We start from the raw sequence: 26,006 nt of genomic DNA on the forward strand, positions 1-26,006 counted from the left end.
CTCTCAGCCACATGACAGCTCTCCAGCCCCATCACCAATATGTTATTTACAAAGGACAATACTGTGATCATGAATACTAATGACTTTGAATTTAAAATTTAGAAAACACTAAAACCAAATTTTTTTAAGTGACTTAAAGGGTCAGACTCTGGATATTAAAAAATACGAAACCAGGTGTGGTAATCCCAGCGCTTGAGAGACAGAGGCAAGCAGATCTCTGTCAGTTAACGCCAGCCAGGTCTACACAGCAAGTTCCAGAATAGCCAGGGCTACATGGAAAGAAAGAAAAAAGAAATCTGAGGGAGTTGAGCATGATGGCACACACTTGAGGTAGAGGGAGATCAGGAGTTCAAGGCCAGCTGGGTTCAAAAGCATAAAATTAAAAAAAAAAAAAATGAGGATAAGTATACCAAGTTACTTTTGTGCATTTTCCTTGAAGATTGCAAAATTTAAAATATGCAAATTATAAAATCAATATCTATTTGTTATAGTGTGTGCTGAACATGTACAAAGCCTTGGGAACAATGCCTGATACTAAAAATAAACTAACAGAAAGCAAGTATCAATTGATAAGAAAGCATGATACCTATGTCATTGGTGGCAGGTTTTTTTTCCTCTGTGGTACAAGATAATTCTACAAGTGATGAGTCATAGATTTAATTATATATATATATATATATATATATATATATATATATATATATATAAGTTGTTCTACTTAAGCCTTTCCATATCATCAATAACAAATATCCCTAAGCCAGACTTTCATATATTTTCTGTTGTTTTCTTTGAACATTGGGGGAAAAATCCAAGCGGCCTTTTTAAAGGTCAATTGTATTTTTATTGTATTATACCTACAACCTTGTCCCTTTTTAAATGTGATTTATACTTGCACGTGTGCGTGTGCCTGCGTGTGTGCCAGTGGTCAAGGCTGAGTGTCTATCTCTTTCCACCTTATTTTCTGAGACAAGTTCTCAGAATTCAGGTGTTTGTCCTCGCATGGCAAGCACTTAACCCACAAGCCATCTCCCGAGGAGACCCTTCCCCAGCTGTTTTCTAGAAAGCATTTCAGGAATAAAGAGCTCATGAGTTTTGTTACTATGAACGTTAGGTGGCTCTGTTCTTTTGATGGAGCTGGGGGACACAAGGTTTAATGAATGTGTGATCAAGGCAGTCCTTCCTGAGGCTCAGCTCCTGATGTGGGCTGCAGACAGAACAGTGAACTAAGGTGTAATTAATATGAAGTAAGAAAGGTGAACAAGGCAAAACTGACTGTAGGGCTACTATTCAAAGACTCAAAGTTCCACAGACTTTAGAAACCTATTTATTTAAAAAATATATTTAAAAAGTTTGACAAAAAGGTCTAAAAAAAGAAATCATTCCAATCTCCAACAGCTCATCATCACTTACCACAGCAAAAGACAACCAAGGCCTATATTTGAGTGAAAGAGAGATGGTTTTAAGCCACAGTATTTTACCAGTTACACTGCTGAAAACAGTTCTCCAAGCTGTCCAGTGTTCTGTCGGTACTTTACAAGCCAAATAAAGTGATTCCTACAACCTGGAAACACTAAAATGAAGCAGAAATGTACAGAGAATATATGGAACTCTGGAGATACAGAACAAACTTAAAATACAGTTAAATACTGACTTTTTTTTTTTTAATTTTTAAAAATTTAAATAATTTTTTTAAATTTCTAAGAATGTGCAAGTATGTGAGAGTAACATTGCCCAATATAGTCAGAAGATGTATCAATGCCCTAGGGCTGGAGTTGCAGGGGCTGTGGGCCTGCATAGATAGGGGACACCAAACTGGGGTCCTCTGCAAGAGCATCAGGCACCTCATGACTGAGCTATCTCTTCAGTGACAGCTCCTAACTGTTTTTAAAGTCAGGATCTGACTATGCTGCCCAAGCTAGTCTTGGTCTTCTGGGCTAAACTGATCCTCCTGCTTCTGTCTGTTAAGTAGCTGGGACCACAAGCAAATACCACAGCACCTGGTTTCTTTCTTTCTTTTTTTTTTTTTTTTAAGTAGAAATGTGGGGAAAAGAAACTAAGGCTGGTCCTGGTATGTGTGACACCTTCATGTACAGTGACATGCCGGTCAGGCCACCAGCCAGCGAAGCTAGAGGCTGGCTGGCATTGTGCCTGTGGCCGTCATTCATCATTCAAATCCAGCCGTCTTCAATGAAGCCAGAGGAGCAGAGCTCAGCTGGAATTCTGTGAGTCACCCTCTGGAAGATTTCAAGCTCAAAGCCTTGGGTCAAACTGTCTGGAGCTTTGTCACAATCAGCACTCGCACCGTCTGGTCAAAGGAACTGCAGATGCAGAGTCCCCTTTTGTCAGGACTCCAGTCCACACTTGAGATGGGCTGAGTACACAAGGTCACATTCTGGAGAAGGCTGACGGAACCTGCGACTCCCATCTCCACTCCCTCGGAGTCTTTCTTTGACCGCTGCGTAGGGTATTCACTAAAACCAAGATCAAAGAGGAAAGAGACAAATCTTGATATTCACTTTTTTATCTTACTTTATTTTATTATTATTATTTATTATTATTTTATTATTACTTTATTTTATTATTATTGTTATTATTACTTTGGTTTTTTGAGACAGGGTTTCTCTGTGTAGCCTTGGCTGTCCTAGAACTTTGTAGACCAGGCTGGCCTTGAACTCACAGAGATCTACCTGCCTCTGCCTCCCAAGTGCTGGGATTAATCACATGTGCTGTCACCACTTATATATATGTTTCATATATAAGCTTCAGTGACTTTTTATTTCTCAGCTGGCTACTGAACCAGTACTTACGACTTTCCAATGTTAACCTGAGTAAAGACAGAACCCCAACAACTGCCTAGTTCAACATAACCCATCAATGGTTACTAATCCTGCAAACTTCTGCACAGCACCCTGTTCAGCTCTGCCTTGGGAGTCTTTTTTACTATGAGTACTATAGGTCGGTCTGACTTGGTGCTCTCCATAATCTTTTGTTGTAATTCTTTCCTAAATTTGGACTGTCAGACACCATGGGCAATGCGTGTAAAGGGAAAAAGCTGTAAGGAGCATTTACAAAAGCTTATTTAACACTTCCACAAAAGAACTGGTATAATGCTCTGACCCCAGAGTTCACCATTCAGACCCAGCCTGAGGACTTTCTCTGCACTATTACTACGGGACTGCCACTGGGAGAGATAAACTGCCTTCACAGAGGAAAAAGAAATGATAAGAACAGTTAAATTTTTTTCAGCTAAAAATACAAAAAATTAAGCTAAGAAAGGCCAAGAACTAAATAATATCTGATATGGATGTGAAAGGTAGAAAAAAGAAATAGCATTGTCTATGTTTTAAGGTATGTTCTAAGGTATGTTCCCCACCCCAAGACCCTTTAGAACTCACAGCATATCAATTATGACACTTTGTGAATGCAAAAAACCCACAACCAACCAGGCAAGGAAACAAAAAATCAGAGACAGAGTCTAAGAGACACAAAGCAATCAGACACAGTAGAAATGGAGGAGAAACCACAAGTGGAAAACACTTTCTCTTCCTTTTAGACCCAACAAATTATTTTATTTAAAAGGAACAAAATGGAGCTGGGAGGTGGTGTTGCACGCTTTTAATCCCAGCACTTGGGAGGCAGAAGCAGGAAGATCTCTGAGTTTGAGGCCAGCCTGGTCTACAAAGTGAGTTCAGGACAGCTAAGGCTATGTAGAGAAATCCTATGTCAAAATACCAAAAGAACAAACAAACAAACAAACAAAAAGAACTAAACCTAAAATACACACACACACACACACACACACACACACACACACACACACACACATTAAATGGATACTTTCCTACGGCTGGAGAGATGGCTCAGCAGTTAAGAACACTGACTGTTCTTCCAGAGGTCCTGGGTTTAATTCCCGGCAACAATAACCTCTCCCTAAAATAAATACTTTCCCCACATCTCTTTGCAGAGTGTAAAGTTATTGAGCATTAAAACATAAGGCCGATGTGTGGCTGTGTGCACCTTTAATCCAGCACTCAGGAGGCAGAGGCTCCATAAACCTGAGCACAGCCCTGTCCTCAGCCCTGTAGGTCAGTCAGGGTTACAGAGTGAGACCATCTCAAACAACAACAACCAAAATGTAGGTATTTAGTTCTAACCTCTCTACATTATCTACAAAATATTTTTTGCTTGTTTGTTTTTAAAGTCACCTGCATTCCTCTCTAGGAATGCCTGTGTAAGAGCTCGGTGAATGCTTACAGTCTGACTATCAAGATAAGAGTGGCAAGCGGAATCCAAGCTCAACTGCATTTTATTTCAGCTACTTCTCTCTGCTGACACAGGAAGGCTTCACAGCAAAGCTCTAAAGCATTTACAGGGTGTGTGTGTTGCTTGCTGTGCTAATGACTGGTGCTCACTTCAAGATAAAACTCCAAAAGTCAGGAGATCCCCCTGTCAATAAAGTGCATCTTCCACAAGCATGAGAACTGGAGTTTGGCTCTCCAGAACCATGTCAACACGGGCTGCCTCGGTGCTGTGGCCTGTGCTCTTGCTCCTTGGAAGGCAGTCAGAGCAAGCTGTTCATCCCTGGGCCACCCAGGCAGATAACCTAACCAGAATCAGGGAGCCCCCAGTTCAAAGTCAGTGAACAGGCATCAACAGACACCTGACATCGGCTTTGGGCCTCCATATGGACACACACACACACACACACACACACACACACACACACACACACACACGAACGATACAGTGGTTAATTTTTTGGGGAGAAAGCCAATAAATTAACATAAAGTGAAAAAAAAATCTAGCTGCCACTGTGCCTATATGTGGAAAATTGGTGCTGGCTCTTTTAAGCAGTCTCGAGAATTGGAGGATCAAGGAAACAGGCATGGCTTAACTAAGGAGACTTGGCAAAGCCTAACCTGTGGAGGGACTGAGTTAGGACTACAAAAGAGTAAAGGACAAAGGTTCTAGAATCAAAGGATCTATCTACCCAACATCTTCCCCAAATACCTAAAATATTTCTGCTCCTTACATTGACAGAAAACATATTTTAGTGAAGCAAGGTCAGATGGAGTATATTAAAACGTTTCAACCAAAAGCAATCACAAGTTTGTCAGTTAAGAGCTTCAACAAGTAAGTACTTCTGTTGAATAGAACAAGTACTATTCAATGGCCACCCTGAGTTTTAACTTCTACAATGAGCTTAGAGAAGCATTTGTAAATGAGAAAGTTCAAGCCATACTGAAAATGTTTTTGTTTTCTTTTTTATATTAGTAACCAAACTTTAATTTTAAAATATCCTTCAATTGTGAGCTTGTTATTTTCTGAGTAATGCTTAAAGATTTTGTTGTTGTTGTTGCTAATAGTTTTCAAACTTTCAATTTGTATATAACTCACTGAACTGGCAGCTGACCTAGCTCCTCAGTGCCCCACAGGAATCATGGAACATAGCACATGGTTATAGCTTCCACAATAACCCAACTTGCCTCATTGTACAAAAAAGAAACTCGGTGGTGAGGCTTCATCTGGAGACTAACCAGGGAGCCTGGGGCTGTCTTTAAACTACAATGAATGTAGCAAACTCATTACCCACAACTAAACATTCTGACCCTCTTCCCAACTTCCAGAGGTAATGTTCTAATGACTAGAATATAGTACTAACAAAAGTCATGAATCAAATTAAAACCAAAAGCTAGCAAAAGGTACCCCCCTCCTCTCTCCCTCCCTTCCTCGATTCATTCATCTTTTTATTTATTATCTGTGTTTTGAGACAGGGTCTTACTTATAGCCTAGACTCACCTGGAACTCATTATGCAGTCCAAGCTAGCCTCAAACTCACAGCAATCCTCCTGGCCCTGTCTCCTGAGTGCTGGGATTATAGGTGTGAACATGCCCACCTACAATTTCAAACGTATGGGGGGGGTGGAAAACCCCAAATGTTCCTAAGAAGTTCTCAAATACAGAGACATGACTATGACAAATACACTCATTGTGTCAGATAAGGGTCACTTTCTATTGAATGCAAAATAAATACATTACTATTTAAATATTTAAATATCAAATGTAAATACTATTAAATGTTAATACTATTTAAATATTAAATGTAAAATAAATACATTACTATTCTCTAAAAATATTTAGAGAACCAGTTATATAACACCAGGAAAGTAAACATTATGCCCAAATGAATTAAATCAAATATTAAAGGAGAAAAAGAGACATTCATCACCTCCTTCTTCACACCAGAGATAACTTAGTAGGACTTACTACTTCCATAGGTGCAGACTCCCGGCGCCTCCTGCAGTCAGGAAGACCTCTCTGTTCTGAGGTAGGTGCCGAACTTGCCAGATGGTAGACTTATGAGCCTAGTCAGACCAGACATACATGATGGTTAGAGACCAAGTGGCAGCACTGAGGAGTAGGATCGAAACAAAGAACTGTAACCCCCTCTTCCACTGTTAGAAAAGAGCGTTTTATTGCTGCTTTACCGGGCACTTTGCTGAGGACTATAGTCTGGGTTGGCAGTGGGGCCTGTTGGAGCCTTTCTGATCGTAAACGTTTTCATTAAACCATCAGGTACTGTGGCCAACTTTGTAAATGACCTGAGTCTTCTCTTTCATAGTGTCCAACACCTTTTCCTTTGTCTGTTTTTAGTGTTTTAACTATGATATTTCACAGTCTTCTCGTCCTCTGTCCACTGGTCCTCAGGCTCCTGCCTGGGCACCTCTTTCCTAGACTTGGACAATTGCCTAAGATTTCAGTGAAAATATGCCTTTGGTACATCCTGTCCAAAATCACTTAAAAATGGATCAAAGCCCTTAATATAAGAGAAAAACTGTGAAACTGCTATAGAAAATATAAGCAGAACAACTGAAGATATGGGCGTAAGCAAGGCCATTTCTCCAAGAATTGAGGACAGGATCACATGTTCTTAAAAAGCTTCTGCACAGCAATGGAAACCATCACAGAATGAAGAGATGCCTCATAGAACAGGAATTAATCTTTGCCAACTATCAGGCAGGAAACAAGTACCTAGACTATTTAAGGAACTGTAAAACATGAAGCAATAAAGCAAAAAAAAAAAAAAAAAAAAAAAAATCATCTAATAAACAAATAAGTTAATGTTTTCAAAAGGAGAAATGCAAATGAGCAACAAATCCTTGAATGTGTTTGGCACCTTCAGCCATGAAGGAAATGCAAGTTAAAACTGGTCTGAGACTTCATTTCACCTGTTACAGAGACTATTACGAAGAAAACAAACAAGCTCTTTCTGATTGGACTGAAGGCCTGCTTCACCAGATGGAACCTAAACCCGACATCAGTAACGGAACCCGAAAGAAAGAAAGAAAGAAAGACAGAAAGAAAGAAAGAAAGAAAGAAAGAAAGAAAGAAAGAAAGAAAGAAAGGAAAAATTAAGGTAGAATTACTGTGTAATTCAGCTATACCGTAACTCCTGGACCCCGAGTCAACACATTACAGAGATAACTGTAGTCCACATTTATTTGTAAACTATTCACATAGCTGAGAAACAGAACAAGTCAGTGGATGAAAAGGTAAAGAAAATGAAGTACATACACACAATGTAATTTTATTCCATCATTAAAAAGGACAAATATAGGATGTTTTCTCTTATATGCAAAATCTAGAATTAAATTTATATGTGTCTATGTCTGTAAAAAGTAAGAAAGGAAGGGAGAATAGTTAATAAATGGGGCAGGGGCAAAAGTGAGTGTAAGAGAATACACAGGACATGGAAGCAGGGGAAGAGAATTTGATGGGAAAAACAGGACCAGAAAGAGGTAGGCAGGGAGCTGAGAAAGACGCTGGAGGAGTAAGCTGAATAACAGCAATGTATAAGGACATATGTTTCAATATGCTGTATTTATTTTGTAACTAATACTTTTCTCATCTGGCTTTTGACTTAATTCAGTTATTTAAATGTTAATATATCACATATTTTAAAATTAAAATGCATTTCTTTAGGAAAATAAAGATAGGCAAATGGAAAAGGCTAACAGTTTATCAGTGCCTTACTCCAGCATGCTGGTTCACCTTGGGGAGTCATGAGGAGTGAGAGCTGAGCAAGCAGGAAGGAATGCAGGGAAGCAGGTGGATACAGGAGCGGGCAACCTGCTTTGTAGAAGCCTGAAGCTGTAATCTAATCTAAGTCGCTCACTTCATATTTCAGTGATTACTAATTTGTAATTTTATTTTCAATTATGTGTATATAATTGGGATATGTTATTTTGGGATTATGTGTATATAATTGGGATATAAGTGGGAGTGGGAAGTGTCAGTGCATGAATGCAGTGCCTGAGGAGGTCAAAAGATGGCACCAGATCCCCTGGAGCTGGGAGTTGTGAGCAGCCTGGCATGGATGCTGGAAACCTGCCTCAAGTCTTTTGGAAGAGCAGCAGGTACTCTTAGTTAATGAGCTATCTCTCAACTCCCAAATGATAACTCTTGTCATTGATTTGACTATTCATTGGAGAGCATTACCATTAGCATATAAAAACACAAATCTCAAAATATATACTTTAGGTGTATGAGAAGCCCCAGTGATCAGGTTCAGACTGTCCAAATGAACTTGGAAGAATACTACTATATATAGATAATAAGTGACTTACAAATAAAATATGGAACAACTTAACAATAGATTGAAAGATACACTTACTATATTCTGAAATGACACTTGCAAAATAGTGTTATAATTTTAGTTACCTTGTTATGAATTTAGTTCATCTGGCACTGGCAATCTATGCTCAACAATAAAAACTACTGTATCATTAGAGGACACAAGAGCTTCTGTGATATCCCATAGCTTCCACCATGGGGGAAGGAATCCCACAGCATCCACAATGACAGGTAGCAGGAAAGGAATGAAAGCCCACTGCACCCTCAGTGGAGGAAGGAATGGAAGGAGCATCTTATTTCCTGAGCAACCTGTACATCTGAATCTAATGGAAACAACCACCTACAGCTGCTCTCCTTATGTTTAGGAAAGAGGGTCACATTCCCACATGTTTCTTGCAAGACCGGATGTTTCTGTGTGGATTTCATGTAGCTACTTTATTCTTGATTTCTTCTCTTTGTTGTGACAAGTATTTTCCCCTTGTTTTCCTTTCCTTATCTATTTTCTAATCTTCCTTACTAAACTATCTCAAGTAGAAGACAAAATATACACAACAGACATTCTTTTTTTCCTTGAAGCCAAACCTTAATTTTTTTTTTTTAGAGGTTGACGGAAATTTTTTTATTATTATTTTTTTATTAATTACACTTTATTCACTTTGTATCCCCCCATAAGCCCCTCCCTCCTCCCCTCCTGATCCCACTCTCCCTCCCCCTTCTTCACACATGCCCCTCCCCAAGTCCACTGATAGGGAGGACTTCCTTTTCTTCCTTCTGATCTTAGTCTATCAGATCTCATCAGGAGTGGCTGCACTGTCATCTTCTGTGGCCTGGTAAGGCTGCTCTCCCCTCAGGGGGAGGGGATCAAAGAGCAGGCCAATCAGATTATGTCAGAGGCAGTCCCTCTTCCCATTACTATGGAACCCACTTGGACACTAAACTGCCATGGGCTACATCTGTGCAGGGGTTCTAGGTTATCTCCATGCCTGGTACTTGGTTAGAGCATGAGTCTCTGGGAAGACCCCTGTATTCAAATGTTCTGGTTCTGTTGCTCTCCTTGCAGAGTTCCTGTCCTCTCCAGATCTTACTATTTTCCCACTTCTTACATGAGATTCCATGTACTCTGCCCAACGGTTGGCCATTAAGTCTCAGTGTCTGCTTTGATAGTCTGCAAGCAGAGCCTTTCAGAGGCCCTCTGTGGCAGGTTCCTAGCTTGTTTCCTGTTTTCTTCTTCTTCTGATGTCCTTCCTCTTTGCCTTTCAGGATGGGGATTGAACATTTTAGTCAGGGTCCTCTCTCTTGATTAGTTTCTTTAGATGTACAGATTTTATCCTATATTACATGTCTATATGAGTGAGTATATACCGTGTGTGTCTTTCTGCTTCTGGGACAGCTCACTCAGGATGATCCTTTCTAGGTCCCACCATTTACCTGCAAATTTCATGATTTCCTTATTTTTCACTGCTGAGTAATATTCCATTGTGTAGATGTACCACAGTTTCTGCATCCATTCTTCAGTTGAGGGGCATCTGGGCTGTTTCCAGCTTCTGGCTATTACAAATAAAGCTGCTACAAACATTGTTGAGCAAATGTCCTTACTGTGTACTTGAGCCTCTTTTGGATATATGTCTAGGAGTGGTATGGCTGGATCTTGAGGGAGCGCTATTCCTAGTTGTCTGAGAAAGCCCCAGATTGATTTCCAAAGTGGTTGTGTAAGTTTATATTCCCACCAGCAGTGGAGAAGGGTTCCCCTTTCTCCACAGCCTCTCCAGCATGTGTTGTCACTTGAGTTTTTCATCTTGGTCATTCTGATGGGTGTAAGGTGAAATCTCAGGGTCATTTTGATTTGCATTTCCCTAATGGCTAATGACGTTGAACATTTCTTTAAGTGTTTCTCTGCCATTTGATGTTCCTCTACAGAGAATTTTCTGTTTAGCTCTGTTCCCCATTTTTTAATTGGATTACTTGGTTTGCTGCTTTTCAGCTTCTTTAGTTCTTTATGTATACTGGATATGAGTCCTCTGTCAGATAAAGGGTTGGTGAAGATTCTTTCCCAATCTGTAGGCAGTCGTTTTGTTTTGATGATGGTGTCCTTTGCTTTACAGAAGCTTTTCAGTTTCATGAGGTCCCATTTATTGATTGTTGCTCTTAGAGCCTGTGCTGTTGGTGTTCTGTTCAGGAAGTTGTCTCCTGTACCAATGAGTTCTAGGGTCTTCCCCACTTTTTCTTCTAACTGATTTAATGTGTCTGGTTTTATGTTGAGGTCTTTGATCCACTTGTACTTTAGTTTTGTGCAGGGCGATAAGTATGGATCTATTTGCATTTTTCTACATGTAGACATCCAGTTAGACCAGCACCATTTGTTGAAGATGCTATCTTTTTTCCATTATATGGTTTTGGCATCTTTGTCAAAGATCAGGTGTCCATAAGTGTGTGGGTTTATTTCTGGGTCTTCTGTTCGGTTTCATTGATCCACCATTGCAACAGAATATTCTTGAGTAGTTACTACTGCTTAATCATAGTATCCAGTGTTTTAGAATAAGTTCACATAATACAGCAAATGAGAATATAGAATAAAAAGGGATAAGATGACATAGTGAAAATGCTATTTCTGGAATGTTCATTATTAGTTATTATGTACTTATTAGAAAACACCAGGTTAGGTTGGGATTTCCTGATCAAATTCTTGGCATAAGCAAGATTTCTTTAACTACAAAATAAGATTCCTGGCTAACCAAAATAGTTATTATAATCAGGAAGTATAAAGCTTGCAACCTTTGGAAAGCAACCTGAACAAAAATATATAAGATCCCACAAGTGTGTGACAGACAGAGGAAGCCTGGAGATTCATTCTATGAACAAGTAAAAAACAAACATCACCCCTCTCCATAGAAAGGAAGTCCCTCATATTTACCTTTTCTGTAACAGAAGCAAAGCCTTTGGTGGGATGCTGTGTTCTCATGTCAAAGACGTGAAACTTCCCTTCCAGAGACGTAGCTACTAACTTATTCATACTTATGTCCTTTCTGTCAAACTCTAAGCTACACACCTGAAAGAGAGAGTAAGTTTTTGATAGGCTCCTATGTTCTTTACTTTTAAAAATATGCGTATGGGTATTTTTTGCCTGCTTTCATATATAAGCACCAGGTGCACACGGTGCCAGAGAGGCCAGAAGAGGGCGTCAGACTCCCTGGAACTGAGTTACAGTTGCATGTGCTAGGAATCAAACTCATGTGCTCTGGAAGAGCATTCAGTGCTCTTAACCATGGACCTGTCTCTCCATCACTCGTTGGCTCTTTTAAATTATCTGAATGGCTTTAAATGACAAGGCTATGTGGAAGTATTTGAATAGTCATTAAACCTTTTAAATCAATATAGCAAAATATATTTTCTGTTAATATGATCAACAAAACCATCTTGGGTTTTTAAGCTCAGTAGAAGGTCACAAAGCAATATTTTCATTATTTATCACAGTTAAGTCCAATGCTGCCTTCAGAAATCAGAAAGAAATCAAATCCTTTACTAAAAGTGTATAGCTTGAAAAGCAAAAGCCCAAAGGTGCTTTGTAGTTTTTCCTGCTCCAGCAAGAAAAAGGCCTCCTGTTTACTCATTTTGATAGCATCTGTGTGATCTGCATGGTCCTCAGATGGGCTGGAGGCTCCACCAATTCTACTCTGTAAAAACCCTAACTGAGTATGTGTTCACTTTCTTATATTTTTGGCTATGAGCCCAGCCTTTAAAGGCTGAGCCATCTCTCCAGACCATGTGTTCACTTTCAATACACGGCTACCATTAGATTCAAGATCGTTTGGCCCCAAAAAGTTAACTTTTGGTAGACAACTGAGAGACATGGGAAAGGATCTGAGAACTCTGCAGGGGTCAGAGGTGGATACAAACATGCTCAGATTAGGTGGAGATCACAGAAATGCACATTACCCCATTTTTAATGTTTGTCTCCCACCGCAGCGACATGTTTCTGAGATCAAATAGCTTGATGTCCCCATTGTCATAGCCAGCACAAACAACACGCTCTTCTTGATTATAAGCATTGCCTGGAAATCAAGATACAGTTCTGGTCTTTATAAATGCAAGGTGAAGGCTGCTAGGAAAAACTGGTACAAAATACACATATAACTTGGGACATATCTACTGTGAATAATTCCACTTGTCAATCTTGACAGAAAGAGTATTTAAAAAAAATGCTTACTAGAAATTCTATGACAAAAGTCTACTTGAAAGTGTTTACTGGACTCTAAATAGAAAATAAATGCTCTCTCTGGTTGGGATATGGCTTAAGGCTTGTCTAGCAAGTACAGACACCCATAATCAATTACAATACCTGCAAAGACAGACCAGCTACAGCTTACATATCGTAGGGCCTGAGAAGATGAATATGCTTATGTTTCTTTTCATTCCTTGGTATTAATGACACATGAATGAAACTGCTGTTTCACACTGCTGGTGGAACTTTTCAACAAACAACATCTTTCCCTCCATGATCAATCCCGAAACACAGACATCTTGAACAAAATCCTTTTCCTTGCTCATTTGACAGATACAGAATTGCAAACACTATTTATTCTGTATCTGTCTTATGAATCCCTTTCATTGCTCTAAACCTTCTTTACCTAAACTTCTGAACTCACCTCCACTATGCCTTTCCCAACCCCCTAGGGCATCTCACTGGTGATATCTGAAAGCTCCCCATGCACACAACTTCCAGAGCAGACCACTCTCTCCAATCCACCCTAACATCTGTGGCTATGGTGGCTATGGCAACTGTGGCTAGAGCCATCTCTGTGTCTACTTTCTCTACCATCTCCTTCTAGGGTACTTTGAAGTTACTCTCCATGTTGAAAATGTTCTCTCAATTTCAGTGATGGGAATCCTATGAATCCTTGGTGTGAGAGCAACATGATCTCCCCCCCACCCCCATGTCTCTCTGTATAGACAGGTGCCTCCTGCAATATTTTATTACTTATGATTTATACTATAGGTAAAGTGTACACCAGCCCTTCTTTACAAACCCATACGCTTAAGGGCTCAAATATAACTCAGTTTCACTATTGCATGTGCATAGTATAGTAACAAAAAAAAAAAAAATCTATTGGTCTTCTTGCAGCGCTCCTGTCCCCTCTGGGTCCTTCTATTCTTTCCCCATTTTTCCACAAGACTCCCTGCGTTCTGCCCAATGTAACCTGGGCCCAGGGGGCTTACGGAACAACAACCAAGGACCATGCATGGACTCAACCTAGGCCCCTTACACATATGGCCAACATGTAGGTCCCCTAGAAAAGGGAGAGGGAGCTGTCTCTGACATGGACTCTGTTGCCTGCTTTTTAATCACTTCCCCCTGGCAGGGCTTCCTCACTAGGCCACAGGGGAAAAAGATGTGTTAAGTCCTGATTCAACTTAATGTGCTGGTCTGAGATGGTAGGGTGGAGGCTCACCTTATCTGAGGAGTGGGTGGTGGGGATAGGGGGAAATAGGAGGGCCTAAGATCGGGATGTTAAGTGAATAAATAAATAAATTAATTAAAATTAAAAAACCCAGCCAGGCAGCAGTGGCACATGCTTTTAATCTCAGGAATCAGGAGGCAGAGTCACACAGATCTCTGTTGAGTTTGAGGCCAGCCCGGTCTACAGAGTGAGTTCTAGGACACCCAAGGCTACACAGAGAAATCCTGTCTCAAAAAATCAAAAAGACAAAAAACAAACACACAAACACTAAAGTCAGGCATGGTGGTGCACATCTATAGTTCTAGCTCTTCGGAAGGTTGAAGCAGGAGTATTACTTGAGCCCAGAAGTTTGAGGCCAGCCTGAGCCACATAGTGAGATCTTGATTTGTCTCAAAACAAAAATTAAAAATAAAAACAAAAACAAACAAACAAACACACACTACAAAAGGTAGGGTAGCACATTCCTTAATCTCGGTACTTGAAAGGCAGAAACAGAAAGATCTTTGCCAGTTTGAGGCTAGCCTTGTCAAAAAGAAAACACAGGTTTTGAACTAAATATGGAGGTCCATCTAGCAGTACATGCCTGTAATTGCAGATACCTGAGAAGGCGAGGCTAGCCTGGGCTCTGGCGCATATCCTTTACAGTCAGACAAGCACCAACACTGACAAGGTCAATATGACTGTAAATATATTAATAAAGGGTCACAGTCACCAGACTTACAAGAAATAATTATGTAATGACACAACTATTTTCTAGAAAATCAACACTATATAAGATGTAATATGAGATTTTTTTTAGGTTTTCATTTGCATTTGAGGCTTTGCTTAGCCCTGTTAATGGTATCTGCTACTAAACTAGGTCAATATAATAATAGAAAAAATTTTCAGCACTCAATAATCTATGCACATTCCAAGAGCTTTAGTGATACTGCCTTATTGGCTCCTCAACACTATTAGCACCACTGTATAAATACAATAAGTAAGATACAGTGAAGTACGGTGACTTTCTCCAAGCCACACAATAAATAGCACAGTAAATATGCAAACCCCAGCCTGAGACTGACATTAATGACTATGACACTTGCCTGGACAAACTCTGCCTACGGAGCAGTCTACAGATCAGACAGACTACTGGAGATCACTGGTAATTTCCTGAAACACGATGAACTTCAAACGCAGTATCTTGTCAGTAACTTACCAAATGCCACCGTCCAACAGTCTCTCTTGTTCTCTCCTTGTGCAGGCTCCATGTTAGCGACAGGGTCATCTTTTTGCCGTGGGTCCCACACCTTTACAGTGCCTGTCATGAATAAATGGGAGTTGGCAAAGTTCAATAGTGACTGATCATGTTTCCTGTTTGCATTCTCTCTCCAGTTTCCTGTACATGTGGCAATGCACATGTTACAACATCTGAAAGCTTTCATGTTTTTCATGAAAAGCTTATTCATGTTTTTCTAACTTGAAAGTAGTTAGGTTGTACTTGATATCAGACATAACCCACATACTAGTATTAGAAATGATTCCTAAACTAATAGGTACAGAGAAATCCTTGTGCTCCTAGGCTGTCTGTAAGTTATGATTGACAAGTCAAAGACAAGAAGTGTGCAATTCAAAACATGCCTTATTTTCTTGGGTACTCAAACTCATGCATGTATAAAGGATAGTGGAAGTGTCATTTTAACTTTATGTTTTCCTTACTACATATATAACCATTGGCATTTTTCTTATTCAGAAGAATAAACACTGTCAGTACATTTTTATATGGGGTTTAGAGTGCCACTTCAACTGCTGAGGGTGGGCAGGTCATGCCAGAGAGACCAGCTCGTATGAGGTCCCAGCTTCATTTGTTGACACAGAAGAAACAATTCCACCTGTTCCACATATAAGTAAGCTTAACTTTCCCGCATAAAATAAGAGAAAGGAACTATTAAACAAAATTAACCTAAATTAAATTTCAGCCCTCTTACATCAATTCATATTTTATGATTACTAACTAGTGTCACAGTCTACAATCAACATAAATGCACAAAATGAGATAGCTAAAAGGCATATAACTGAGCAAGAACAGGGAAGGGCAAAATAAATCCCTGAAAAGACAAGAAACCTGAGATTTAACTCCAGGGACAGCACTGCTCATTAGAAAGGCCAGCCCTGTGGAGGGGACACCCATATATCTAACAAAGATTACCATCTCGGCTAAAGGGTAACACAAGTTGCTAAGATCTTAGCAAGTTTCTCACACTTGAATTAGCAAAGAACATAAAAACAATTCATAACAAAAAAATTAACTAAGAGGGAAGCATAGGCACTAACACAAGTGGAAATGGAGTACAGTTTCTGATCTACAAACTTAGAGAAAAGAAAAATCAATGACATCCAGTCCAGTCCTCATCCACTATAGCTGGCCAGGTAAATGGGTACTATGGGTTACTTAGAAATACATTTTATAAATCATAAAATATCCCCAAGCAGTTACATACGTCACAATAATCACTTCTTCATAATTTTAAGCCACTCTTTCAAGAATACCCAAAAACCTTAAAACACACTAAATGGTTAAGTACAGTAGTAGAGCCACACAATTGAATTTTACAGTCATTAATAGAGGATCTGAATATGACAAACTATACAGCAGATGTAGAATCACAGTGGCTGTGGCAGCACAATGAACTCTCACCATCTTTCCTTCTGTGAAACACTACTCCTATGAAAAAAAAAGAATTTTAACACACTGCTGGGCTCGAGTAACTAGAAAATACTTCATTTTCTTTTAAAATAACCTCTTTAAAATACATCTCCATGTGAAGCAACAAAACCTGGGACCAACGTGGTCATTTAGACCTGGTCAGTTGGTGCCTACAGAGCGTCTACAGTGCTCCGTGGACAGATCACAGAACATGTTTTCAGGTAACTGTCGATCTGACAGTTTCCTAAGTAGTAACTCTGCTTTCTAAAGGGAGAATGAGGACCTGCCACCCATATCACATCACTGGCTGCTTCAGAAACCCATAAAGACACTGTCAGTCCTTCAAAGTCAGTTCATTATTAGTTACTGAACTAACTCCACAGTAAAATATTCAGGGCTGGGCCTCTACTGGGAAAAAACGAGGATGTACAATAAAAGTTGTCTGTTAAAATGCAGACGCACAAATGCAGAGTCAAGCCGACCAAAGATGATTCCATGTGCAGAGGATATAGCAGCCCACAGAGGTCTCTATTAACATTCGTTTAGTACTTAAATACAATGACTCACCATCTCGGCTGCCAGTCACAATTTCAGGTGCCCCTTCCCCAATTCCAAGTCCACCTATACCATCGATAGTATTTATAATTTCTTTGTGGCCCTTCACAGAATACACTGGCATCTCTGGAGCTTCCAAATTCCTAAGCAAAAAAACATAGCTACTTATCGCATGTGGCCTAGAAATCAATTCAAAATAAAATAAAAAAACAAAACAACTCAAAATGGATCAAAGACTTTAACCTAAGAGACTGTGAAAATGCTAGCGGAAAGCATAAGTAAAACCCTAAAAGATACAAGCATAGGTAAGGGTTCTCTGAAAAAGACTTGAATAGCACAGGAAATAAACCCAGGAAATGGACTAATCAAGACACAAATGGGTAAGGTTATACATAAATTTTACTCAGTCATGAAGAAAAATGAAATCATGACATTTGTGAGAAAATGGACAGTAGTGTTAAGCAAAATAAGCCAGAATGGAGAAAACAAAGACTCATGGTTCATATTATAATATGGAAAAAAATTCAAAATTATATGCATATACATATGTGTGTAATAGGCCAACGTGTCGAAAGGCCAACGTGGCTCAGCAGATGAAAGCACTTTCCAGAAGGCCCAACAACCTGTTTTGATTTCCACGTAGCAAACGGTGCAAAGAGAAAGCAGACTCCCAGAACTTGTGTTCTGCTTTCCACTACAGAGAGACACACAGACACAAACACACAGACACTAAATGTGAAAAAAAAATTAAACAACAAAACTCAAAAGGGGATCAGAAGGAATGAAGTGGGCATGTACATAGTAAGAATGTATCAAAAAAAAAAAAAAAAAGGAATGTATCTAGTCAGGTACGTGGAGGGGGAGATGTCTTTAACAGCATCCCACGGGAGGGAGAGGCAGACAGATCTCTGTGAGGTAGAGGCCAGTTTGCTCTATGAGTTACAGGGCAGACAGGGCTATGCAGAGAGGCCCTGTCTCAAAACAAAACAAAAACAAAAAAATCCCACAAACAAGAATGTGTCTATATCTGGAGGGAAGAAAACCTGCAACCAGAAAGCAAGGGTAGACAGGAGAGGAAAACCAGTAAGAAAGAACAAAGTATACTGATGCATAGATACATAAATATATGAATAATGAAAATCCACCGCTCATATTAAGCCCCCAAATCCTCCTAAAATAATGAAAAATAAACAAAATACAGAAAATAAGACACTGCCTTCTCTTTCCATTTCTCTGAAACTCTATGACAAAGAATGTAAAACGATGAATAAATGTGATTTAATAACTAAGTAGTTAAAGTAAGGAGAAGTTACAGTATCTTTGATTTTATGTTATGATTCTAAAATAGGTAAATATGTGAATGTAATTTAACTATAAAATAATACAATCTAAGAGACAAGCAAAAAGTCTTATTAGGCTGGGTGTGGTGGCACAACGATCTAACCCTTCACTGGGAGGCAGAGGCAGCTCAGATCCCTGTGAGTTTGAAGCTCCCCTGGTCTACAAAGCGAGCACCGGTCCAGCCAGTGCTGCACAGTGAGCCCTACCACCAAAACAAGCAGCTCATATCAGAAAGGAGCCAGCAAACAAACAAATAAATAAATGTCTGTATACTTTAAATGTCAAAAATAGACTTTTTTAAAGTAAAGAGAAATTTGGATTCATTTAACTTTAAATATTAACAAAGAATTAACATTAACAAAGAATTTTCAGTAAGATTTATATAAAGGCAGCAGGCACCACTGTGATTTTTGTTCATTCAAAGTACCTTTTTAATAAGTTGTTCAATAGACATTTTCCTAAAAAGTCATGTCTAGAGCTTAACGCATTAAATACTAACAAAAATTTTAAGTGGGAGTTCTGCTTGGAAAGAAATTAAAACAAGTATACTGCTCTGTAATGCCAAGTATCTTACTAAAATGGCATTAATTACTAATCCCAAACAACTTGTAGATGGGTAAGAACTGGTAACATTGTTCCAAGCTCTAAAGCAAAGAGCTTAGCATCCTCTTTTTTTTTTTAATTAATTATTTATTTATTTTATGTATGAATGCTCTATCTGCATGTATATCGGCATGCCTTGGGATCAGATCACATTACAGATGGCTGTGAGCCACCATATAGTTGCTGGGAATTGAACTCAGGACCTCTGGAAGAGCAGAGCAGTGCTCTGAATCGCTGAGCCATCTCTCCAGCCCACTTAGCATCTTTTTAAACCTTTTTCCTTAACTTTTGAGGATATAATTATATCATTTCCCTCTGCTTCCCCAGCCCAAACCCTCCCACAGATCTCTTGCTCTTTCACATTCATAGCCTGTTTGTTTGTTGTTATTATGTGCGTATATATACTCATTCCTAAACATACTATGAAGCTGAAGACTTTAAGTGGACTTTGAATATGACAAACAGGTACATTACAACGCAGTCATCATGATTTTAGTTACTTTCAGAAGAAATTAAAACATCTGGAAGAAGCATTTTAAAATTAGAATTCTCTTTCAAAAGGGTAATAAGCCTATCAAAGAGCATTTATCCCATCAGTATGCTGTTTAATAATCTCACCATACATGAAGATTTCCATCAAAATCTCCAGTAGCTAAGTATCTCTGCTGCAAAGACGTGGCACCAAATGTTCCACATTTAATGGGCTTAGCCTTTTCAATCTGGACAGAAAGGAGAGAGGGTATTTTACTTATGTAAGCAGTTATGTATAATCACAATGTCTAAAGCTTTGCTGTAGGGGCTAGACACATTATACATAAAAGCAATGAAAACATTTTCTGATAAAATTATACTCTGTCTTTAGCTAATTTTGTATATACATAATTTAAAAAGCAAATCACTATTAAAAAAAAAGGTTTTTTTTATTTGAGATAGGGTCTTACTTTGTAGTCTTGGTTGGCCTTGAACTCAGAGCTCCTAGGTCACTGTCTCCTAAGTGTGAAAAGAGTTTATTTACTTTTAAATACTGTGTATGGATGTTTTGCCTTCAGGTATGTCCATGTACCATGTGCATGCGGTGTCCACAGGAGCTAGAAGAGAGCTGTAAGTAGTTGCCACCTGTGTGCTGGGAATCAAACCCAGAGCCAGTGACCTCTGAGCTATCTTTCCAGCCTGATATTTTGAGACAAGGTCTCTTTCTTTGTTGCTCAAGCCAGACACGATCCAAACTGACCTAGAACCCAGAGATCCTTTTGTCATGGGGTTACAGGAGACAGAGAGGGATAGAGAGGATTGTTTTCTTGTTGTTCTTACCTCACTGAAATAACCAAATGTTACCAACTAGAGCCCCATGTGGTGGCTCACTCCTGTAGCCCCAGCACTCCAAACATGGAAGCAAAAGGAGAGTTGTGAGTTCAAGGTCTGGCTAGGCCACATAGTGAATTTTAGGCAAGGCTAGGCTAGGCTACTAAGAGACCTTTAAACATTTTTCTCTCATAATCCTGAAAGCTCTACCATCTCAGCTGGTGTGCAGATAAAAAGGTGCAGGATGTACTGTGCAAAGCTCTCAGCAGAAATGCAAATACAATGGAGACTTTGTTTCCTGAAGGCTACAGAAACAAAGATGTTCATCAGCCTCTTGTGGCCCTACCACTGAATGAGGGCATAAGAAAGTCCCCTTAGCCCTTCACCACTAATTCTTGGAACAGAGAAACCAACACCAGAGCATTCTTCTCTGTCCTCCCTTTTCATACTCAGGGATTTCATGTGCTGTGTATCTAAGATGCCATTTGCACACAATTATGGAAACTGTTTCCATGTACTGAGCATATGATAACAGATACCATCCTACATGTTTTATTCTAGAAAAGACCATCTTTTTTCTTAACATATACATGGCTATTAGAGATCTGTTATCAGTGTGTATGTATGTATGTGTGTGGGTAGGCATGCACATCCATGCAGAAGTCGGAAGAGAACTCCAGGTATCCTGATCTATCACTCTGTTTTATTCTTTTGAGACCGGGTTTCTCACTGAACCTAGAGCTAAGGTAGCTGACAGCAAGCCCCAGGGATCTTCCTGTCTCTGTCCTCTTTAGTGCATAAGTTACATGTGTGCAGGTGTGCCTGGATTCTTAGATGGCTGCTGTAGATTAAAACTCGGTCTTCATGCTTGCACAACAAGCACTCCCTCAGCCATGCCTGCAGTCCCCGGGACACCATTTTCAAAATGAGAAGCAATGTCTCTTGCTTTTATCCCAAGAGTCAGGCAGATTTCAAGCTCTTTCTATTAAAGGAAGCTGCCTCCAGGGAAATAAGTGATTTCCAACAAACATTTTATTACGCAGCCTCATTCTGCAAGCCTATCTCTCTCTCTATATATACACATACATATATATATAGTCTACGCTTGAAAAAATAAAAAAAGGTGCAATAATGAATTAAGGCTAATTTCAGATTTCTTGCCTTTAGCTTTAACCCTCATTCATTTTTTTTTTTTTTGCAAGATAAATATATAGTATCATGATTCCCTCAGGATTTCTGTTTTTTTATCAAAGAAGCAGAAACTTAGATGTCACCAGTTTATTGTTCAAGAATCAGACTCAAAACATATTCAGTAAAAATAATTTAAAACATCACAACGTGTCTCCTGCCTACAGTGTGGCTACACTTTGCTCACAAGAGCTGGGCTCTGTTGTACACAGAGCTCTGAAAGCGGTCGTGTTTCCTCTGCTCTGACACTCACAGAAACCAGTAACTGAGAGGACACCATGAAAGCATAGATTTGTAGAGCACACAAATGAACTCTCCTTTTAGCACTGTTAAATATTTTTTCCTATGGAAAGATGAGTAGAGTCCAGTCGTAACTTTGTAGAAAACTGACTGGTTAAAAGTGAAATAATAATCTATTTGAGTAAAAGTGTTTCACACAAAATCACCGTATGAAATTGATAAATATATAATATTAAGTATGACCATCAATGAGTTTACCTGACCTAGATTTTTTTTATAGTCTTTGCCAGAAATGTATGTCAGCATGACTAAAGAAGCCCATGATCAATAACTGCCATGAGAGCTATTTTTGTTCTGCCTGTGGGTGGGCCTACTGCAGCTTGTCAGTACTGCCTCCTCCACATCCTGGCTCTACTTAATCAACATTAAAAGGATTAGTGAGGCAAATGCTAACAAATGTGCCTTCAGGAGCACAGGAGCTAAAACACCAAAACTTGACTAGCTCACTACCAATTTTCACCCATGATTTCATTTTTGGGGGCTGTCTTTGTCCATGTGGTACCTTTGTGTTCATCGGGGAAACGTTGTCCTTTATAAGTTGACGTCTCAGATTATCCTTATCCTTATTCACTATCCTTGTGAAGTGACACTTGGCTAGCCAATGTTATGTGGCCCCAAAACTGTACAACAAGGGAAAGAAGCCCTGCCTCTCATTTCTTTATTCCTATTATTTTGTGTGTGTGGGTATCTTTTCTGCAAATATGCCTGTGCATTAGATGCATGGCTGGTGCCAAAGGAAGCCAGAAGAGAGCATCAGGGCCTCTAGAAATGAAGTTACAGACAGCTGTGAGCTGCCATCTGGGTTCTGGGAATCAAACCTGGGTCATCTGGAAGAGAAATGAGTGTGCCTAACCCCTGAGTCATCTTTCCAGCTCCCTACCCTCCGTTTTTATTTGTTTGTTTGTTTTTTGAGATAGGATCTCACTATGTAGCCCTGGGTATTCTGGAACTATGTAGACCAGCTGGTCTCAAACTCACAGAGATCCTCCTGCGTCTGTCTGCTTCCTGAGTGCTGGTATTAAAGGTGTGTGCCAAACTGCCCAGACTCCTGCCCTCCACTGTAATCAATTCCTTTAGCAATAAGATAAAGCACAATACAGGCAATGGCTGACTTGCTTCTTTTGTTAACTTGGGTGCATGGGCTTTGGAGCAAATCTTGACATAATCCTTCATAACAAAATGGGTATGTCTCTTAATATACAGGTTAAGTAATCCACCTGGCCCAGCAGTTCTCAACTCTGGAACTCACTAAGGAAGGTCACATTTCTAGGGGTGGCAGCAAGCCATGGGTATTTTAAATCTTGTACACAGCCATCAATAGCAACCAGACACACACAGAGGACTTTGATATGGTGAGAACCACAGACTACATGTTTAATCTGCATGCTTTTCTGCTGCACCCCAAGCAAATATAATATTAAGTTCTGAAAGATGCTTTGTTTCTAATATTTTACTTGATTTTTTTAGAAGTAAATGTTCAAATACCTGTGGTTCTTTTTTTAGCACGGTACCTCTATAGTAGTCTCAGTCATCACTCATGGAATGAAAAGGATGCAAAAATACAGATGCTTTTACTCCTAAGGTTCAGACCTTGTGTGATACTTTCTTTTTTTTTTTTATTCCTACCTATATTTTCTATATGTTCTCTTATGAACACATATTACTTTCACTACAAATAAGTAAATAAATAAGAATTTTCTAGAATACTTTAGAAATTAGAAGAGATGAACACTATTTCACTTGGAATAACTTAGTGAGATATATAAAAGATTGTAATTCTTGAAAAAATTAAAAGATCACAAGTCTATAAATGTTTTCTGGCTGAGTGTTGACTGGCATTTGTTCCTAATGTTTCACTTTCAAGTTTCTGTTATGCCAATGTTTCCCATGATCACAGTCTTTAGCCCATACACTGGCTCCCAATCCCTACACCAGTATTTAAAATTCCAAAGTTCATTCATTCCCTATTCTTTTAATATACATGTATTGAGTGGCTGGTCCTTAGAAATCACATTGTCCTTGCTCTCCACTGTATGAGCCAGATAATTGAGACAGACTTTATTTTTGGCAGAGAAGGTCTGTGCTACAGGAGTGAAATGTAAAGAAAGGTACCTTCCTGCAGAGATCAGGAAGGGCTTCCTAAATCAGATAATCTGAACTGGCCACTGGAACAGCATCAGGTGGCTGCAAGTTAAGTGATGAAGAACCTAAGGCAAAACAGGAAAGGCCAAGCCATGTATAGATTCTCCGAGTTGAATGCCTGGATACAGAGTAGGAACTAAACCTGCAAACTCAGCAGAGCTCAGGGAAGGATGGTGCTTCCCACACCTTCTCATGAATATTCATTCAAAATATCCTCTACCTGCCCTAACCTCTATCTCCTTCAAGCCAACTCTTTTCATAGTTTTCCAACCCTCAGCACCTCAAAGTGACTGCTCACTTGTTTCTGCCAACCAAATGAGAAACATTTTAAAATTGTAACTAACTATAAAACTGTTATTTGGCCACAGGTGAGCACTGTGGCACATGGTTTGTGATCCTAGCCCACTGAGAGGCTGGCATGAGGATTATGGATTTGAGGCTGGCTGGATAACACAGAGAACACCCATCTCAAAAAGAACAAAATGAAATGTTGGTTATTTTCATCATTCTGTAATTCGCTCACTGGCAGCCTTTTACAAAACCTATAAATCTGGTCTTGCATCATCCTCCGGAAAGTCCTTCAATGGTGTCCTGTTTTCCTTACAGGAAAAGGATAAATCTGTTAAATGTCTCACAAATCCTGCAACGAACGGTCCCTACTGAGCCCTCTTGTGTGTGGATGAGCTTTTTTCGGGAGCGGGGTTGTGATTGTTGTTCAGACAAGGTCTCAAACTGAAATTCTCCTGCTTCTACCTCCTGAACGCTGGAATTAAAGGTGTACATGTGTTTCATTTTTAAGGTTTTGTTTCTAAAATATAATAAACCATCTCCCGTCAGTATCACTGATAGTCCCCACGTACTGTTTCTTCTGGAAACTTCACATTGTAATCTGACTTTGGCCTAGTTACTTTCTACTTAACCTAAATCTGGAGTTTACTCTCATAGACCTGTGTATTAGAAAACGCATCTTGATTTACATTTATGCATTCTTGGACTGGCTGTTTAACTGATTGTCTCCCCCAACAGAAAATAAAATCCAGGAGATCGGTGACATTGCCATTCCCATGCCTGCGACTATCAGACATCCAAATGATAAGTTCTTGAAAGGATGTGGTCTCCAACAACTTCGTGGTGGGTGTCCCGGTGCCTCCTTTGCTTGCATGAAATGTGGATTTATTGCATATACCTACTAACAGACTATAACAACTGCAAACAGCCTAAGAGTTTTTCGAATATAGACATGAAAACTTAAAAACATTTCCCAAAAACCTTGCAATGGACTACTCCGAGCATGGTGGGTGGAAGGAGCTGGCAGTTAGCCAAGGTGCTACTTCCCCAGTGAGATTTGAGGATGCCAAAGTTTTAAGTCCGAAGTAGTTCTCAAACTGCAATCTCTTTTCTGTTTCTGCTGGAGCAAGGCTGTGGTAAAGAGAAATGCAGACCCTAGAACACGCACACCCAAACAGCAGTCCAAGCCTGCACCCACCTCCCGCAGCAGTTTTACGTCCCCGCGCTGGATCTCGTACACCTGGATAACGCCAGTGCCCCGGGCGAAGTTGCCCATCGTCACGAACTTGGCACTGCAGGGCACCCATTTGCAGTCGAACACGGTGTAGTTGAGGCCCTTTTGAATGTGGACAATGATCTGAGGCTTCTCGAAGGTGGTCATGGTGCCGACACAGACAAACACTAACCTGGAAACCAGACTGCAAACATCTCTGGGGCAGTTTGTCCCTCCCTAGCCGCACTCTACCCGGACGCCTTAGCAAGTCGGGCTTGGGTGCCTCCGGTAATGCCGG

The 26,006-nt window shown here is 39.7% G+C and overlaps 1 protein-coding gene across 1 annotated transcript; it reads right to left on the reverse strand.

The window, feature by feature from the left end:
- Positions 1–1,301: 1,301 nt before the first annotated feature.
- Dnaaf10 (dynein axonemal assembly factor 10) lies at positions 1,302–25,955 on the reverse strand. Its single transcript, XM_055624315.1, has 8 exons — positions 25,694–25,955; positions 19,894–19,994; positions 17,344–17,474; positions 15,289–15,390; positions 12,568–12,683; positions 11,546–11,680; positions 6,268–6,365; positions 1,302–2,471 (listed from the first exon to the last, which is right to left on the reverse strand). Exons 1-8 carry the CDS (start codon positions 25,874–25,876, stop codon positions 2,264–2,266), a joined length of 1,074 nt encoding a protein of 357 aa, XP_055480290.1. The 5' UTR covers positions 25,877–25,955; the 3' UTR covers positions 1,302–2,263.
- Positions 25,956–26,006: the final 51 nt, after the last annotated feature.

Source organism: Psammomys obesus, unplaced genomic scaffold (genome assembly GCF_907164565.1).
Source record: "Psammomys obesus unplaced genomic scaffold, mPsaObe1.curated_primary_1811, whole genome shotgun sequence".
Classification (NCBI taxonomy): domain Eukaryota; kingdom Metazoa; phylum Chordata; class Mammalia; order Rodentia; family Muridae; genus Psammomys; species Psammomys obesus.